Source organism: Dysidea avara, chromosome 3 (assembly GCF_963678975.1).
Source record: "Dysidea avara chromosome 3, odDysAvar1.4, whole genome shotgun sequence".
Taxonomy (NCBI): Eukaryota; Metazoa; Porifera; class Demospongiae; order Dictyoceratida; family Dysideidae; genus Dysidea; species Dysidea avara.
The window spans coordinates 13,824,838-13,844,469 of NC_089274.1; the positions used below are offsets into that span (position 1 = coordinate 13,824,838).

The 19,632-nt window shown below is 36.0% G+C and overlaps 1 protein-coding gene across 3 annotated transcripts; it reads right to left on the reverse strand.

Moving 5' to 3' along the window:
- Positions 1 to 1,703: 1,703 nt before the first annotated feature.
- LOC136249477 (protein NLRC5-like) lies at positions 1,704 to 15,391 on the reverse strand. 3 transcript variants are annotated; one of them, XM_066041490.1, is made up of 4 exons: positions 15,157 to 15,391; positions 7,940 to 8,032; positions 7,600 to 7,839; positions 1,704 to 7,035 (listed from the first exon to the last, which is right to left on the reverse strand). In XM_066041490.1, the coding sequence occupies exons 3-4, from the start codon at positions 7,760 to 7,762 to the stop codon at positions 2,075 to 2,077; spliced, it is 5,124 nt and encodes a 1,707-aa protein (XP_065897562.1). In that variant the 5' UTR covers positions 7,763 to 7,839; positions 7,940 to 8,032; positions 15,157 to 15,391; the 3' UTR covers positions 1,704 to 2,074. The 3 variants fall into 3 exon arrangements, with proteins under 3 accessions (XP_065897562.1, XP_065897560.1, XP_065897561.1); XM_066041488.1 differs by lacking the exon at positions 7,940 to 8,032; XM_066041489.1 differs by lacking the exon at positions 15,157 to 15,391 and having other exon boundaries at positions 7,940 to 8,159.
- Between the last annotated feature and the right edge of the window lie 4,241 nt (positions 15,392 to 19,632).

Genomic DNA, 19,632 nt, shown 5'->3' on the forward strand with positions numbered 1-19,632 from the left:
GTAATAACAACTTTCTCTGATTGTTCAACTGGTGATCTAATGCTAGGTTGGAATAGCTTCCCTGTATATATAACTGCCCACTTCAGGTACTTATGCTAGAATGAGAAAGTCGGTGTATTTATAAGCGTAGAGCTATATATGACCTCTAGCACATCTGTATACATACATATTGGGATTAATATAACTGCAAGTAGTTAACTGGCCAAGTTTTGTAGAATATTCGTAGAATAGGATAGATTTGTGATTAACAGTGCAAGCATTGCAAACAGAAGGAGTTCGCCTTGCACTATTTCCTCCCTATTTAACTATTGATCCTGAATACCACAGCCATTCATCCTATTACCAGAGTTGAGGGTAACTAGTAACTATTTAACTAAATTACGTAACTATAGTTACTTTGTAAATAAGTTATGTAACTATATAGTTACTTTACAAGTAAATAATAGTTACAGTACATGCTTTGTAACTAGTAACATACAAGTGTATGAAAAGTAACTAAATTAACATAGTAATTAGTTACATTAATAATTATGCTTTGAACACTTCAATTTTTGAGCCATATATGCTACACAGAATTATTTTCAGTGTACATATATATGTATTGCATGTTCTCTTCTTTCCTTGATGCATATCTGAGCAAAATAATACGAAATTATAATTATGTTACAAAAAAGCTTAATTTATGCTATGAAAGTAACTAATATAACTAAGTACTTAGTTACCTTTCATAAAGTAACTGTAACCGAGTTACATGGAATAAAAATAATGAGTAACTACTTACTTTTCTGAAGTAACTTCCCCAACTCTGCCTATTACAAATCTGACAACCATAACAACTGTTACCAAGCAACAGAAATTAAAAAATAATCACTGCAAAAACCCAATCACGTTTAGCAACCATTGCTATAATGGTCCCAAAGTGATGTTTACCTTAACAACCATCACTAAGCAACTATAATTGTTGTTCTGCTATGGGCCATCTATCATTATGGCAACACCAGTTGTCAAGTCAGACATTTACTTCCAATAGAAAAACACCACACTATTGTAGCAAATCAGTTTAATATTACAGATTTTTGTCGAGGGACTTTGGCAAACAAGTGTAATATATACTAATTCTATTGGCTAATTGCTTAAGGTATTTCAAAACAATATAATGTCAATTGCAAGCTCCTATTGAGAGTATTATATATTGTAACACATTCACTTGTTTGATTATATTATAATAATGTTATACTGTAGAAACTAGCATCTTTGAAGTATACTGTAAACAGCTGGTTAGGAACTGTGTAATAGAATGATGTAACAGAAACTGAGGCAGAGCTATAGGTTACTGACACTGAAGTAGTTTATACTTCAAAGATGCTAGTTGCCTGACTAATATCAGCTATTTTTAGAGATTGGTGTGGTTTGTTGATTGGTGCATAATAGTCACAAGTTTTGAGCTCTCAATACCGCTTCAATCAAAGCTTCTTTACCAATTATAGGCTGCACACATCAAAGTGAACTCTGCATACCATTTTAAACAAACAGTTGTATTGTTTAAATGGGATACTGAGGTATATAGCTATATACATAATTTGAAAGTATTTTTTGCATACAAAAGATATGATCACAGATATACAAGGCCACCAAGAAATGGCTGCAGTGATGTTAATTAACCTATAACAGTAATAAATTTTCTATTGATATTAAGGCTGCCACAATTGATATTATGATATTTTTACACCAGCACAATGGCTGCAGATAATTATATGTACATATCACAAGCAACAACTATATACACTGATGCTTAGCAAAAAACTTGCAATTTATACAATGATAGCTATAGTGTATATACTTTTAGTTACACTGTGCTGCAGGCAGTAAACAACAATAATGAAGTGTATGTGTGTAATTGTTTGCTTGGGAATAGTGTGTGTTTATTGCACTTGTTCCATTCACCTTGCTGTTAAGTACTATGCTTCTTTGATAAATAATATTCATGTATACTCAGGTAAAACATCATGCAGCTGTATTATTTAATGTCAGTAATAACATTATTAAGGCTGATACAGCACCTGTATTGTTTCCATTAGAGATAGAGTTTTTCCAGTTTCATATTATGAACCAAAACAGCTGTGATGTCACTTGCTGCTTCGCCACTAATATTGTTGCTGGAAATATCAAGTTCTGTCAAGGATACAGTATATTGTAAAGCTCTTGCAACTTTAATAGCATCTTCTGTTTTGAAATTATTGTCTTGCAGGCAAAGCTTCTCTAGTTTTGTGTTATGACGCAAAACTTTTGCAATAAAATCGGCTGCTTCAGAATTAAGATTATTACTTGAAACATCAAATTCCATCAGATTCACAGTATTATGCAAACTCTGCATTATCTTAATGATACCTGCTGTTTCTAAATTATTTCCACCAAGACAAATCTTCTGTAACCTTGTGTTGCAAGATAAAACAGCGGCAATGCCATCTGCAGCTTTGACACAAATATTGTTGTTTGAAATATCTAACACAGATAGATTGTAGATGATTTTTAAAGCGGTCATGATCTTAACAATACCTATTGTTCCCAAGTTGTTCATTTGTAGATAAAGATTTTGTAGATTGGTGCTGTGAGCCAAAACAGCTGAAATATCATCTGCTGCTTCACTACAAATTTTGCTATTTTCAATGCTCAAGTCTGTCAGTAATGAAGTGCTCAGCAGTGCTCTTGCAATCTTACTAGTACCTTCACTTCCTAAACTGTTTCTACCTAGATGTAGCTTTCGCAAATAAATATTATGATCTAATACAGCAGCAATTTCATCTGCTGCTTCACTGTCAATGTTGTTACCCAAAATGTCAAATTCTTTCAAGAACATTGCATCCTTTAATGCCCTTGCAATTTTGATGGCACCAATTGTTCCTATGTTGTTTGAACGTATATAAAACTTCTGCACTTTTTTATTATAAGACAATACTGTTGCTATATCATCTGCAGCTGCACTACCAATGTTGTTGTTTGACATACTGAGTTCAGTTAGGGAAGAAGTTTCTTTTAAGGCTTGCACAATTTTCATTGCACCCACTGTACCTAAATCGTTATTTTGCATATAGAACGTACGTAATTTAGTACTGTGTGACAAAGTAACTGCAATGTCATCTGCTGCTTTGTTACCAATATTGTTACTTGAAATATTAAATTCTATAAGTGAAGCATTGCATAAAGCTCTTGTAACCTTTATTGCACCTAATGTTCTTAACTTATTTCCATTAGCATAAAGTTTACGTAAATTGTTATTATGATGTATAACAGCTGCAATTTTGTCTGCTGCTGCATCACAGACATTGTTACATGAAAAGTTGAACTCTGTAAGAGATATGGTGTTCTGCAAACCTGTTGTAATCTTCATAATACCAATTGTTTCCAATCTATTTCCACCTAGATATAGCTTTTGCAAATTGGTGCTGTGTTGTAAAACAGCTGCAATATCATCTGCCGCTTCTTCACCAATGTTGTTATTTGAAATATTTAAATCTGTTAGAGAATAATTATTTTGCAAAGCCCTAACAATCTGAATCACACCAGTTGTTCCAAAATTGTTTCCATTTATGTACAACTTTTGTAGATCAGTATTTTTGGATATAATGCATGCAATATCGTAAGCTGCTTCACTGGCAATGTTGTTGTCTGAAATTACAAATTCTATCAGTGATGAGGCATTTTGTAAGGCTTTTCCAATTTTAATTGCACTTATTGTTCCTAAATTATTCTGGTGTAGAAAAAGTTTCTGAAGTTGAGTATTATGAGACAGAAAAACTGCTATATCATCTGCTGTTTCAACACTGATATCATTATTTGAAAGAGCAAATTCTGTTAATGATAACCTACTACCTAAAGCATTAACAATCTTAGTGGGACCATTTGGACCAAAATTATTTCCGTGAAGGTAAAGCTTTTGTAACTTGACATTTTGAGACAAGACGGTTGCTATGTAATACACTGCTTCACCACTAATACCATTGCTTGACAAATCACATTCTGTCAGTGAAGAGGCACCTTCTAAGGCTCTCATTACTGTAATAGTACCTGTTGTTTCCAATTTATTATTTTCTAGATAAAGTTTTTGCAGTTTAGCACTATTTGATAGGATAACTGCAATATCATCTGCTGCTTCACAATTGATATTATTATTTGAAACACTAAAGTCTGTCAGAGAAAATGTGCATTGTAAGGCCCTTGCAATCTTAATGATACCAGCTGTTCCTAAATGATTTCCACCCAGATAAAGTTTCTGTAATGCAGTATTATGGGACAAAACAGTAGCAATATTATCAGCTGCCTCACAACTGATATCGTTATTTGAAATGTTAAGTTCTGTTAATGAAGAGATGCTCTGTAAAGGTCTTGCAATTTGTATAATGCCTGTGGTCTGAAAATTGTTGCCCTGAATGTAAAGTTTTCTTAGTTTAACATTATGAGATAAAGCAGTTGCGATATCACTTGCTGCTTCAATTCCAATACTGTTATTGGAAATATCAAATTCTGTTAGTGATAAAGAATCTTTTAAAGCTCTTGCAATCTTGATAGCACCTGCTGTCCCTAACTTATTTGACTGCAAATAAAGGGTTCGTATACCAACATTACAAGATATAATAACTGCAATATCACCTGCAGCTTTATCACTAATACCAATTTTTGAAATACTTAATCCCATCAGTGTTGTAAGACTTCCAATAGTCTTCCTTGTCACCTCACTCTGTACTGCTGGCAATGCCTCTAAATATGAAGCCCTAAACCGGAGATCATGGCATATCACAGAAGCTAAAAAATCTGCTACATACTTATGTGGCAAAGTAATATTATAATGGTAATCGACTGATGAAATGCTGCTTAGTAAATAAGCACCCATTGAGTGCATATTAGATCCATAAAGTTTAATTAGTTGAAATCGAGACAGCATAGATGAAAACTTGTTTTTAGCATGAGGAATTATATACGTAAAGACAATGCTAGCTAGTTCATACTGAGTCACTTTTTTCACAAATTCTGTTAGCTTGTTGATGATATATTCATCATTTTCATTCAACTTGCAGTTGCTAAACTGACTGCATTTAATAAAGTCTTCTTTAGCATACATAGCAATTATTCTGTTTTGCTCTTCGATATATGTAACCAAGAGTAATCCATCAGTTACAGTTTTTACTACATGCGCTTGTAAATGTTGCTTCATCTTACAGCTAAAAGTGTTAATTGTTTTCATTAGCACACTATCATACAAACTGTTGACAGAAAGAGTTAATTCTTCAGTGTGCCAGAATCTCAATACTTTACAAAGTCTATTGACAGATTCCCAGTGCAAGTTGTTACATGAAATGTTGAAACTTTTGACTTGCAAGGCCACATTTTGAGAATAAAATACTGTACAAAAAGCATTGCAGGTCTTGTCATCAATATTGCAGTGTGATACATCAAGCTTCTCCCATGTTTTACCGGGGGATCTTAATAGTAAAATTGCAAGAGTATTTACATCATTAGGTGATAAAACTTGGTGACTGAGGTCAATTATCCCATTGTGGAAAATGTTTTCAATAGATGGCAACATCTTATGATTGACTTCAGCTAAGCAGTGTAGCAGATGAAGACATTTAATTTTATTGCTCAAGATTTTGCTAGATATGATGGAAGCTTTCATTATTTGACTAGATAACATGAAACGGCTACCAGAGAGAAAATGCTTGAAGGCAAACTTTTTACCTCCCGTTATGCCAACATACATAATCCAAGTGTTGAAATAACGTGTTCTCCAAAATGTGTTAGTGAGTAAAGCAATTACTTTGTGTCGTGGTAGTGAGGCAATATGGTAAGCAGCCATGTATTCTTGGATGGAAAAATGAAGGAAATGAAATGATTCATGATCACAGCCATCTTGTGGTTTGAAATACCGAGCAGGTTTCAACAGTCCAAGTCCATACCAATTAGACGGATTAAAGTTAGGACATGCTGCTTTAACCTCAGCTAGTGTGAACACCAGTTGATCCTTTTGTAAAGCAAGAAATGCAAATTGTGACAATTCCTTGACTATTTGATCATAAGGATGGGGAATGTCATTGAGGCTAGCTACACCAGTAGTACACACCATTCTGTCTTTTTTGAGAAAATGAATGATCGTCATGATAATGAACTTTTCAAAAAGTTTTGTTTGTGTGTTTGGCAATGCGTTGATACCGTCTTCAGCAAGGGAAAGTAGTATACTCATGTTTAGTGGAATATAACATAATGTATTAAGATATTGATTGAATTGCAGAAAACTTCTGAGCTCTTCAATTTTGTCCTGCTGGCCTTGTAAAGCTTCTTGAATAAATTGTTGCCGATTTTCCTCAGCAAACCCCAACACCTCTGCTCTGCAGTCTACAATAGTATGGAGGTGTGATGAGGCAGCAGGACGAGATGTGATGACCACACCACATTTTGTTAACCTCTTACGATCAATAATATCATTTATAAATGAGTCGTGGTTATCTTCAGAAACTTCATCATATCCGTCAAGTATAATAACAAGATGCTGACCATCAGTTTGAACAAGCCAATCAGTGACTTTACTGGATGCAGTCTCACAAAAATAACTCACAAGTGATTTAACATTGGTTATACGTCTTATCTGAGGAGCACGCATAAATAGTAAGAACAGTAACTGTTTGCTGGTTAGTATACTGTGGTTTGCCCACTGCGAAGCAATTTCTTTGCTTAAAATAGTTTTGCCTATTCCAGGTGCTCCTTCAATGAGAATCCGGTAAGGATAAGGTGTGGCTCCTTCAAATGGTATAAATAGATCATTGATGTTCTTAACAGCTAGGTCATTCATACTGTACCCTTTAGTAAATAACCTTTTTGCACCAGAAATGACCTCAGATTCGGTACACCTTCCTTCATGATGGATGACAGTTAATGGAGTGTAATGTTTAGGATAGTATGGAGGCCAGTCATCGTGTGGGGTGTGCCTGTTTTGTATGTATCTGTTCTTGACTACTGTTTGTATATTGGCTACATCCACATTGACTAGAGAAAAATAGTTAATAATGATGTACATCAACAAAAATTAAGTAAATTCTTACATGTGAATACATATATAAATGACACATAACCAGGGCGTTTATATTTAGCATAGAGACTTCAAGTCATGCATACATCTCCTCTTATCATGTATTGCTATAGGAACTGTGATACATTTGTAACAGCATACTTTTAGTGTTTAAAATGATGTTTTTAACCTGCAGGTAATAATGACTGTTATGTAATGCTGAGAATCAAGCTATACTAAAAGTGATGCAGTAGCATGTTAATTGGCAACCCAGCCACTTAATGTTATGCTGGGTATCAGGTAAACCAAATCAAACATGGTTGGGACTGGCAATCATAAACAGCAGACTATGGTGTTAGAAATTCCTAAGCTTATACACTAGTTTTAGTAGTTTAAAATGTACAGAAATATTTTATGTAGGTGCTTTGTACATAGTATTTAAACAGCATGCAGCATGTCAGTAAAGAAACATGAAATTAAGTTTAATAGTCCAGTTTTAGCATCTAAATGCATACAACATACACCACAGAATATTCTCATACCACAAGTTGGCAATCTAACAATAGCTAGAATCAAAGCTTCCCAAGAAGCAGCAGGATTCCTATTAAGCCAATCATCTAATATATCATGACAACACTTTCTACAATCGTTGGGCTGATCATGTTCAATGATGTTCATCACATGATGGTCAACTCCTAACTCCATACCCAGCTGTCTCCACTGTGGTGACCACTGTGGTACTACATGATTGCTGATGTCTGCAAGTGCTGGTCTTTCTTTTTCTGTATCAGTGTATACATGTGCAATGATATATAGTACACTTGATATAATTATAATTAGGCCACAGCTAGTTGAAATACTCAAATTTCATTGGCTACTTACAGGTATCTAAATCCTGTAGATCCCTTGTTTATGTCTCAATTGATTCCTGTCTCTGGGCCGTCTGGGATGATACAAAACATGGCAATCATGTGCCTGTAACATTGGCGGCGTTTAACTGGATAGTAAGTGCCATTACAAGTTACAGGGGGTTTGTTCTACTCACAAATGTTACATTTCCCGTGTTACAAGGTACAACAAGCAGCAGTGAAGGTACATGAACGAGCTGTGGTCTAAATTAGTTATAGACATTGAAACACAGGGTTCTACGGAATTTAGAAACCCTCAGGTCCTGTAGTAGTGCCCTTGCTTTGCTCATGCACCACAACACAGGGCCTTTCGGGTTTCTAAATTCTGTAGAACTCTGTGTTTCGATGTCTAACTATTATATAGATAAGAAACTGAATGCCCATATAATAGTTGACTTTCAGACTATGCTATGGCAGGGGTCTATGTACTGTAATATAAGGCCCTGTGTTGTGCATGTCACCTGAAGGTGCTACTACAGGGCTTGAAGGTTACCTGACCCCGGTGACCTGAAGTCTAGTTTATTTAAACCCTATATTGTTGCACTTTGACAGCTGTTTGTAATAGAGAAAACAATGAGTAATGTAATGTTAATTAGTGCCCATTGCACCACCAGTGATCACGACCCTGTACATACAATTCTCAGGTGGTGATTGACTGACATAACCAGGGGTGGCTCTAGAAATTTTCAGAGGGGGTTTCTGGTTCTCTGGAATTGCAACTTCAGCCTAGTTGACAGTTGAAGACCCCCCCCCCCCCCCCAAAAAAGGTCGCAAAGTGATTTCAGAGATAAAAGTATGAAGTTTTGCCATTAGAAAAGGAGCCAGAATATAATACAGTATGTATAACTCTCTGTAATTTTTATCACCCAGACAAATTGTAGGGGCACGCGCTATTGCAGAGGGGGTTTCTGGAAACCCCCAGAAGCCCCCCTAAAACCGTCCCTGATAACTATCACTGTAAGTGCAGGAAATAATCATGAAAAGTGTACAAGTAATTTAGACACCTAGGCCTACCACAAGAGGTCTAAATTAAGTTAGATGCTAAAAGAACACAGATAAACAAAAAATCCATTAACACACATGATGCGTAACGCAAGAAATGCTGAGAATTGAATTACTACAGGCTATTTGAGGATAAAATGTTTGCAGATTGCCACCATCCATCCAAAGTTTTGAGGGGGGAATTTTCACTTCTTCAGAATTTTTATGCATTTATAATACTTAAAACAATGCCATTTTGATCAAGCTGCAAATTTTGATGGGGAAAATTTTCACGGATGGTAGCCAATCTGTGAAAATTGCAAAAAATTTCCCCTTCAGAAAAACTTGCTGTACAGTATGTGCTTAACACATTACAGAATTAAACACGATCCCTTTAAACACTACATTCAACATTTCCAATACACACATAGGAAGGTATAAAACCTGTATAATATCTGCATATTATACAGTCACTTTAGACAGGTTGTTGATTAATTAACCAAATGTCATAGTGTAGCAGTATTTTTTTGCACTCAACTACATAACAATATGTAACCAAGTCTGTTAAAGCTAGTGTTTTAATTGTATTGGAAAATGCATAAATATATAGCTTGTAATATTCGGAGTTACATGTCATGTACATAGCTAGGTTATGGTGAAGTTGTTCAGTAATTTTGTCATTATTTAAGTGTTGAAACTTGAAATGTCAACATACAAGACTGTTTGATGATTTATCAGGTGTATCTGTCCCATTTTCAGTAATGTATAGCATTCACCGTGCCATGTACTATTATTAACTCAGATTGACTGTCTCCAAGGCTGCTAAGATATCTAGGTAATAGAAACATAGTTTTGGTAGGATTTTAAATAAACAACAAGGTCATTTTGTAAGCTGATACACACACCTGGGAAAGATCCAGTCATCTAGAAACAATATCCCTATATGGGTGGGTTTGTTTAACCAGTGGAAAGAAACAAAGAAAAATCAAAACTTTGAGTTTGGGAATGGCTGGAATGTATTCAAAATTGAATCTGTTGTGTAGCTTGCCCTATACCTGGCAGACAGCAATAATACAAAAACGGTATGTTTTGGAAAAGGAACAAAACTTAACTATGCATGTCTGAAAATCATGTTTTCTTTCTTCCTGTCAATATACACACAGTGCAGGGTCCACAACATAATTATGCCCTAAACTATGTCTAGTTCAGCATAAATGTAACCACATCTTTCCTTGTGACCCTTTAATAGCCACAGACAGGATAGTGAAGAATGATATGGTAATAGATTATATGGAATAAAAATTTCACTGCTCAATGAAATGCTTGTGTTGCACAACCTCCTTGAATAGCCTGGGTAAAAAGTTGTGAAATCAAATACGCCAACTAGGGAATAGTGTACATTTTAATGGCTGTACTTTATTAGCATTTATTATCATTGCAGCCTACATTTGATTTTACACTATGGTGGTGCAATACTATGAAAAACAAAATCTGCACAAAAACAGTCCACTGCAGTTATAAAAAAGAGTGAAAGTTGTGCTATGTCACATACTTAGCTACCATTCATGATATGCTTTAAGTAAACATATAGCATGCAAAGCTAACTATTCATCAAACCATGCATTGTTTACATAAACGTCTAAGGTCTGATGCTAAGTGCAGGAGGGAAACCTGTTTCATCATACTGCATAGTCAGAAACAGTGACCACAGTGCTAGTTATGCTATGTAAACAGCTCAATAGTGCATACGGTACCTGCATCACTTACTTGTGAAGCCTGAACATGGGCTATGAACACTTCGCTGTGAACAATATAATTACTATATTTAGAAGTTTGACTATAGGCTATTCATCTACGCTTGATTTATTGTGTAAGGTGCCAGTTATTGTAAGTTTAAGTATTACAGACATCATTATTAATATTAATCAGTTTACCTTAGGGTAGTAATTCTATACCTATAGAAGTGCATGATAACTATGGTCTCTAATATGATTTAAAAGCCTATGGAATCATAATGAAATATATTATAGTGCATGACCATATAGGTCTAATATACTAGGAATAGTGCTAGGTCAAACCTCCCAACTTTCTCCAGTAAAGTACATGCATAATGGGTTGCGTATTCTGTAGACAGCTTTGATGATAAATTCATTGGTTTTATATCATTAAGTACGATAGTACTTAATAAGTAGGGATTGGTAAGAAATCATATGGCTTCATTTTTTCACTTTAAAAAAGCAGCCTTGCATTAAGTTTTACCCAAAAGCCACCTGGAATGCATTTGGTATTCCTGTAATGATGCTGTACTTTTACAGGAATACCAAATGACGAAAGGATAATACTTTGATCGTGGGTCAGTACTTTGATTAAACAAAACAAAAAGTCGAATGTTTCAATGTACAGTGATTTTTAAAAATTTCAAAATTCACCTGAATTTCATCTGCCCGACTGCCTGCTGTAAGATCCGGTTGCGCTAGGTGTATGGCTCCAGAAATTGCAGCCAAGGCAATGACAGCGGATTCACGAGTCTGTTGTTGCGATTACATTCTGTCCACTGCACCATGCTGTTTGCTTTCATCAATCATTCGCTTCTTTGTTCTTCTTGAAGGATAATTAATAGTTGTGGTATGTGCCACAACCCAAACTCATGATTGTACGTGTGCATAACACGAGGGTGAACAGTATAGTAACCAAGTGTCTCTAGCATTTATTAATGCTGGGTAGTCATTTTATAGTCTTACCAGTTTAGTTTGTTGCAAGGTAGCTAGCTAATAATGCCTTTGAGGGGCGGATCCACCTTAATTGGGATCCAGACTTCTAAAAGCGAGGCTTCTACGTGGACTCTCCAACAATGTTTTACTGTTAAATCATCAAAATTTAGGCCATTAGAAATGCAGAGGTACTTATTGCATACGAAGGTAAAAGATAGCTGCTTCAAGTGATATTTATACTATGTGGAAAACAAGGAGTATGTATAATATAGCTAGCTAGCTAGACATAAAAAAGTAAACAAACTAGCTATTAAAATATTTAAAAGGAAGTAGGGATTGATATATAACAATTATACATGCTACAAAAAGTAAGGAAACAAGCTCAAAAATGATACAGCTGAAATGAGAAACAATCCATGCAATAAAAAGTAAGGAAACAAGATTAGATGACTACGTGCTAAAATTAGACTTAATGCCTACTTTTGGCTATAGTATCTTGAAATGAGACCATCAGATTAGTCAAAAGTAGAGATTAAAGTGTGTCTCATTTTATCAAGTAGTCATATCTAATCTTGTTTCCTTACTTTTTATTGCAAGGATCGTTTCTCATTTCAGTTGTATCATTTTTGAGCTTGTTTCCTTACATTTCATATCAAAACTACTCTGTACATTTTGTTAAATCACAGCCAAAACCTCAATGGTCAAATTTTTTTTTCACAGAAATCTAAGTTTCACCCTTAATTCTAAAGAATTAAACATTAAAAAGATGTAATATCTACTTTATAACCCTTTCACTACCTCAGGTTTGTCAAACAAGCTGATTAAAAAAACCTTGTCATTCCTTGTCCAATACAAAATACATGCGTCTTGTAATACATTCAGAAAACACAAAAGTACAGGCATTAGCACCCATAATTTCACATTATACAATGAAAGAAAGCCCATGAATTGCCCTATACAATGCCTGGAATTGTAACGTTACCACAGTGTCACTTATTCATTGTTGATTACGGCATAATGCGCACTCCATACAAAAGCCTATTGGAGAAATTGATTACGTGGGTGGACAAATCCCAAAAGTACAGGCTGTTAACCTCCACCAAATCCCCAAAACTTGGTATCATTGTATGTGTTGAAGCGTACTGATTAAGAATCCACCCGTACTGAGTGTTTAACTGGTAATTTTACAGAGAAGTACTCGAAAAACCTTGTTTTTCCAGCATTATTTTATGTACCTGATGGTGCGTAATTCACAAGAACAAGGCTCTTTCTGCCCTTCCTGTTCGTCTCAGAGCAAAATCTAATATACCACAGGACTCGCCTGACATTAACAAGTTCGATAAACCAAACGGTGCTTACGTAAACTGAAGTTATAGTGGTTTGTTTACGAGGTGGTGTAATTTTTACCGGAAATGGGCAAAACCTGGTAAATTTGACATTAGTTTTGATATGTTGTAGCATGTATAATTATTTTATATCAATCCCTACTTCCTTTTAAATTTAAAATTTTAAAATAGCTTTAGTATAGTATTTATTTGGTAAAGGTAGCAAGCATCTTTAGGCTAGTTTTTTTTTTTTTTTTGTGATCACAGCAGAAAGGCGTATAATAAAACTCCAATGTAAGTTCTATATTCATCAAAAATGTAGGGAGATGCTGAGTTTCATAGTTTGCTACATAGAAAAATGTTTCACTGTAGCTCATGGGTAGAATGGTTTTTTTTGGTCATTATGACACGTAACTTAACCGGCTACAGTAGACTATTGGTGATGCTACACAGTTGACAGTGCAAAGTAACGTGATCACGCAAATGTAATAATAATGTCACTTGTTTTTGCTTTGATTACTCTTGTGATTACCATAGGAATGTCTGAGAACTGTCCATTTATTTATTAATGTTTACAGCACGTAAGTACCATATATTATTTTAGGCAGTATAGAGCCTCCTAGAAGGCCAGGCAAAGATGATTGCTAGTTTCCCATTTCCGCCGCCCGCGCATGCCTTTATAGAAGTGCCACAAAATTTTCATTATATGGCTATTTCCACCACATGGATTTTCAAATATTCACCAATATTTTCATTATTGTAATAGTGGGTTTATTTTAGTGTTTTCTTCAAGGTTTTGGCCATAATGAATAGTGTACTCACGAGAGACACGGGAGTTGGAGTACTGAATATTTGTCTCCGCTGAAACGCCCTTTCTCTTGGTTCTACAGGCGTACAAGTATTGTTGTTCATTGTAACATATAGAGAAACTATTTACCATGCCAAAAATCAGGGGAGTCGAGCCGTCTAGTGGAAATTCGACTTCACCAGCGTTCTCATTGGATAAAGAGGAGAGCGACACGTGTATCACCTGTAACAAGTTAATAACTGGTGATGCTTTTGAGTGCATTTAGTGCAGAAAGTGGCAGCACAGAGTTTGCATTAATTTAAGTGTTGGGCAATATGGCGCTCTTTCTGATTTACCAAACAATATTGCATTTTTCTGTTCTCATTGTTTTTACAAATTGCCCAACGCCCTAATGGCTTATGACAACACTAAGGAAGTTTGTGATGTAATAGAAACTAAGTTGAACTCTGTGCAAATGGATCTATTAAACAGATTTGAGGACTTGACAGAGAAAGTAAATAATTTAGTTAGTTACAGTGAACAAGGGCCTGATACCGCTATGGTAGTAGAAAACACTGAGCCATCTGAACAAGTGATCCATAGCAAGGAGGTAACTGTTGAATCAATAGCATCAATGACTGCAGCAATCATATCTGAAGAAAAGGAACGGGAGAAACGGAAACTGAATTTGATTGTGCACAACCTTCCAGAATCCACATCAGCGGAAGCCAGTATTCGGAAGAACGAAGATACTCAGAATGTCACATCCTTGATTAATAAATACATTGGAGTTATTGCTCACATCAGTAATGTAACACGGATTGGTAAACAGACTGGAAGGCCCAGACTCACGAAAATTACTTTGTCAACAAGAGAGGAAAAGTTTAAAATTCTCCACAACAGGTTGAACTTGCGTAAGAAGGAGCACCCGACTCATGTCACTAAAGTATTTATAACACCTGACTTAACCCCACAAGAGCAAATACGGAACAAACAACTACGTGCCAGGCTAAGTGAGCTCAACAAGCAGGATAAATTGTATCGGATTAAAATAGTTCTAAGAGAAGCTTCCTAATTTAGACCAACTCCATCATATCAAGCCATATAATATCAAGATCAAAATACATCTGTAGCTACAGAACAGATTTTAGCGATGCAGTGTCTCAAGTAAGTACTGTGATGAACTTGATCAGAAACTCTTGAATAATTTTGTAAGATATAAGCGTCATACTCCTTAATGGAGGTTTTGCATATTAAACTTAATAATAATAATAATGGCTTTCGCCCGGTACGATATTGATCTGTGACGTGACGGGACTCTGAAACTAGCAATCAACTTTGCCTGGCCTAAACTAAAAGTGGTTACTTAAAACGTGTTTCAGCTTACTTTTAGAAACAAATGGCTTTAGATCTGTGGGCACCCTTGATAGTTGATCATCTATACATGCGAGATCTGGTGGCACGGCCATCCTCACCAGTTGCTCAGTCTCTCCTCGTTCAGTCCCGTCTCAAAGAGAACTAGATTACGTCAGTATATAGTTCACAGTTTTGTCTATCCGCTCGTGTCTAGCTTGCTGACGAGATGAGAGCTAACAGTCTCCTAGGTTGTCTTCACAATGAAGTCATCAGCAAGTATTTGTTTACAAGGAAAACCCCTTTGGAATGCCGGAAGCCGCACCTTGCCTTAATTGCTTCATTAACTCGGTAGTGCATAGTCTCGTAGCCAGACCACTACTTTTCTTTTGTGTAGGCGTCGGACTTTTCCCGACGCCCACCCAAAAGAAAAGTAGTGGTCTGGCTACGCTAGACTAGGTAGTGCATGGGGAATGATGGGATGGGGTAAAACCGGGACGGGGAAAATAAGGGTAAAACCGGGACGGGGACGGGGACGGCCAACAGGAGTAAAACCGGGACGAGGACAGCCGAGGTATAGGGACCACTGTTAGAGTAAGCTATTTTCTCTGAAGGGATTGAATCTTGGATTGGATATAAGACTTAAGTTATGTATGGCTAAGCAAAAATATCAAGTAGCTTTGAGGTAATTTAATCTTTAAACCGAGCTTTAAACTGTCACTTAAGGTTTGAGAGATTTTGACGTCCTTATAAGCTAGTGCATGGCTTAGCTAAGAAAAAATCAAGTAGCTTTCTCGAGTAACCTTTGAACTACCGTATAAGGTTAGAGAGATTTTGACATCCTCAGCTAGCTATATAAACCCAGACCTCACACTAAGACACTCTTCAGTGGTTTTTCAAATGGATCGTGAAGTGGAAGATCAAATCATTTCGTGCCCAGATTGTAATTATTGTCTTTGTGCATACAAGATCCCCGGGAAGCCTGCACAGTATTAAAAATTACTTTCTAGCGATTTGAATGTAGCTCTGGACTATAACCAAGTTGTAGATCACTTGGAGAATTCTGACACAACGTATAAGGAGTACATCAACACTTTGGATGCTAATTCTTCCATCCAACCTAAAGGAGGGACAGTATTCCTTAGGTCTATAGATGAAGCACAGTGGTAAGTCAAGAAAAAGAAGCTAAGGCAAGTGGAATTATTTAGCTCAAGCTGCTGTGCATGCTGAAAATTAGTTTACTCATATGCTAGGCAAGAATTCATAATATAGTAGTGGGGGAGAGTGTCTAACTGAAATACTTCCATGGAACACACTGTGTTGAGTTACACCTGAGTCTGATCAAAGAATAAAGACTTGCCCTTAGCAGCACCAATTAATGCTAATCAAACATTCTCTATCACCAGTGGAGGTAGTTTTCTGTTTATATCCACAGGTATTTTCATGCAGGATAATATAGCTATACTTAGTAATATATAAGGTCATAGGCGGATCTGAGGGTGGTGCAAGGGGTGCTGTGCCCCCCCTGGCCCCCCTTGGACCTACGGCACTATATTGATACCAGAAACTGGAATCATGCATTCATACTGTTCAAAAGTATAGAAAACTAATGGACAAATAGAAAAACAACAGTTATAAGTACACTTTACAGTTTATACTGTACATTGTAAAGAAAGTGAGACAAATAAGTTTGATTTTTGTGCTAAGATCGAGATACTCTAATAGAGCAGTCACTACTCTAATAGAACAGTCACAATTCTAATGTCATAACAATACTATAGCTGTACCTTATTTTAGATTTAGTACACTTTACCATCAAACAGGTTTATCTCAAATAGGCTAACTAATCTTTATATGCATTGCAAGCATACACGTTGTTAGCAAACCTATAGGAGGTCTAATTTTTAAAAATTTTCTCTAACTATACAGTCTTACAACTGTATATGTCTATCATTCATCCAGCCATACTGAATAAAGTTATGCAACTAAATATAACTTGTATACTAGAATTCCTCTTAGTGGAATAAACACTGTTGTACACTAAAACTCCTTGCCCCTCCTTGGCTGCCTCCTAGATCCGCCTATGTATAAGATTGCCACTAGCTAGCTATACTGATAGGACAAATGATGACATGATAAACACTGAAAATAATTATAGGATTAGCTATTTAAGACACTAAAATCATGAATTAAAAATGAAGCTCAGTACCTACAGTATAATAAAACAAATGCTAAGAAATATCATAGACATAACAATGTGTGGCATGCAAAACATAGAGTTATTATCTACGAAAGGTAACTGATTAGCATGTGAACCAGTTGAAATTTTCAACTTTGTGGTCATGTTAGAGGAATATTTTACAAATGACTGTTGTTTTGTTAACTTCATACCATCATAATATTAGGGACGTCCATGCCACAATATCTTGATAGAATAATGATGAGTAACAATGACAATTAAGTTATTGATTTCTTTGAGGCCGGTTGATTCTATGCTGATCAGAATTACCCATGGACTTTTATTGGTAAACAGGCATGACAAAACTTTTGATTTACCTTTGCATTAATAAAACTGATTTCTTATACTGTTTGCTGTACAGGCAGTAGCAGCAATTCAATCAGCAATGATATATTTTGCCTTTCAAGGTGGCGTGCTGGGAAATTCAGTTCCACAATAAGCCATGACATGGCCTGGGATGGGAAATATGATCCATCAATCCAAGGAGTCAAGCAAAAACAATGAAGTTTAACTTCATCCATCTCAGACTGATAAAGATCCTCTGAGGAGGAAGAAAGATCAAACATTTTATCATTGGCTTCTTTCAAAGAAAGGAAATTGTATGCGGCATTTTTGTAGCAGCTTCGTTGTCCAATTCAATATTGGCCAGGTCTAGGTGTTCATCCATACAAGCTACAATTAGCAGCACTGCTGTAATGATATCTGCATAATCAGTGTTAAAGCACTGGACTGATGTGTGATAAGCAAGAGCTAACTGAACTAATGTGTGGACAGAAATTCCAGCATGATAGTAAAGCTCCATTCTGGCAGGCTCATTGTATGCTGAAAATACTTGTGGATATAAACAGAAAACTACCTCCACTGGTGATAGAGAACATTTGATTAGCTTGAGCTAAATAATTCCACTTGCCTTAGCTTCTTTTTCTTGACTTCCCACTGTGCTTTAAATTACCTCAAAGCTACTTGATATTTTTGCTTAGCCATACATAACTTATATCCGGCAATCCAAGATTCAATCCCTTCAGAGAAAATAGCTTACTCTAACAGTGGTCACCTTATCAGTCAGTAAGTCAAGTCATTAGGTCTAAGTCCTTGAAATTAGGTTAGGCCACTCCAAGTCATACCTTAGTTTCTGGTCACTCCCTAGCCAACAAAAGGATGCGGGCGGGCGGATGATCAGGATTTCAGGACTATCATAAACTCTTACATATACACCAGTAATACTGTAATGTTATTAATTTTGCTCAATTTACCCATTTCATAATTTATTGAGTTTACAACCAAGCTTAACCAACATTCTTATAGCATAAGTAGTTAATTATGCTTCTGCAAAGTGCACCAGGAAAATTGTTGACGGCTAGCTACACTGCTGAGCACAACAATGTGTAGCTAACACTAAGGAAAGGTCTGCTCATGTAGCTACTTTTGCTTTACAAATGAAATGTTTCATTAGCTATGTCAGGAAATTATTATTTATTAGCTAGCTAATAATAATCCAAAACTATATTAACACATCAGAAACTCTTTCAAATGTGAAGTCTTAGTCAACTATATATGCATGTGTTTCCAGCCTTCTATACAGTAAACCTTCAGTAAAGTAGCTGTCAAAGTTTTGAGTTGAGTTGTTGAGTGCTCCAGGCTAGTGTTTTTCAGTGATCATGTGGGAAAGCTAAGTTAATGTTTTAACTAAGGGATGCCATGCACTTGTTAATTTAGGACCATACTTGCAATTATTTAATCATGGAAAAGTTGAAGTTTGAGCTCACCAAATGTTACCGGATTTCAAGTCAGTATATCAGTGATCAGTGATAAGGAAGTCCAAGTTTAGATCCACTAGAAGAGTTACTAGATTAATCATTAGAGGACCACATCTGAATTGTTAGGAAAGTTTAAGCTATGGTATATCTGATCATTAGGCTAGCGATCAATGCTACATACATACTGTACTGAAGTTACTTACTGGCAACAGAAGCATTACTAATAGCTATATAGCTAATCAAGGACAAGTCAAAAACGTTATAGTAGTATCTGTCTATTCTAGTATTAAAGTTAAGGGTAGTGTGACTGCTCTATTAGAGTATCTCGATCTTTGGCAGTGTTTAAAAATCACTGTCCTTGGTCACGTACACTTAAGCGCCTGTAATATTAATAATAGTCCTCATAAACTGGGATTCCAGTTTTCCATGCGGGCGGGTGACCAGAAACTAAGGTTTGACTTGGTGTGGCCTTAGGTAATCCTAAGGCTGCAGCACATGTTGCTGTCAGACCTTC

Excerpts from the sequence above, each read along its gene's own strand:
- LOC136249477 (XM_066041488.1), bottom strand. The coding sequence starts at position 15,238 with ATGGCCGTGCCACCAGATCTCGCATGTATAGATGATCAACTATCAAGG. Across the intron at positions 7,840-15,156 it reads AAAGCCATTTGTTTCTAAAA|AAAAAGAAAGACCAGCACTT; the intron begins GTAAGCTGAAAC and ends ACACTGATACAG. Across the intron at positions 7,036-7,599 it reads TGTTAGATTGCCAACTTGTG|TCAATGTGGATGTAGCCAAT; the intron begins GTATGAGAATAT and ends ATTTTTCTCTAG.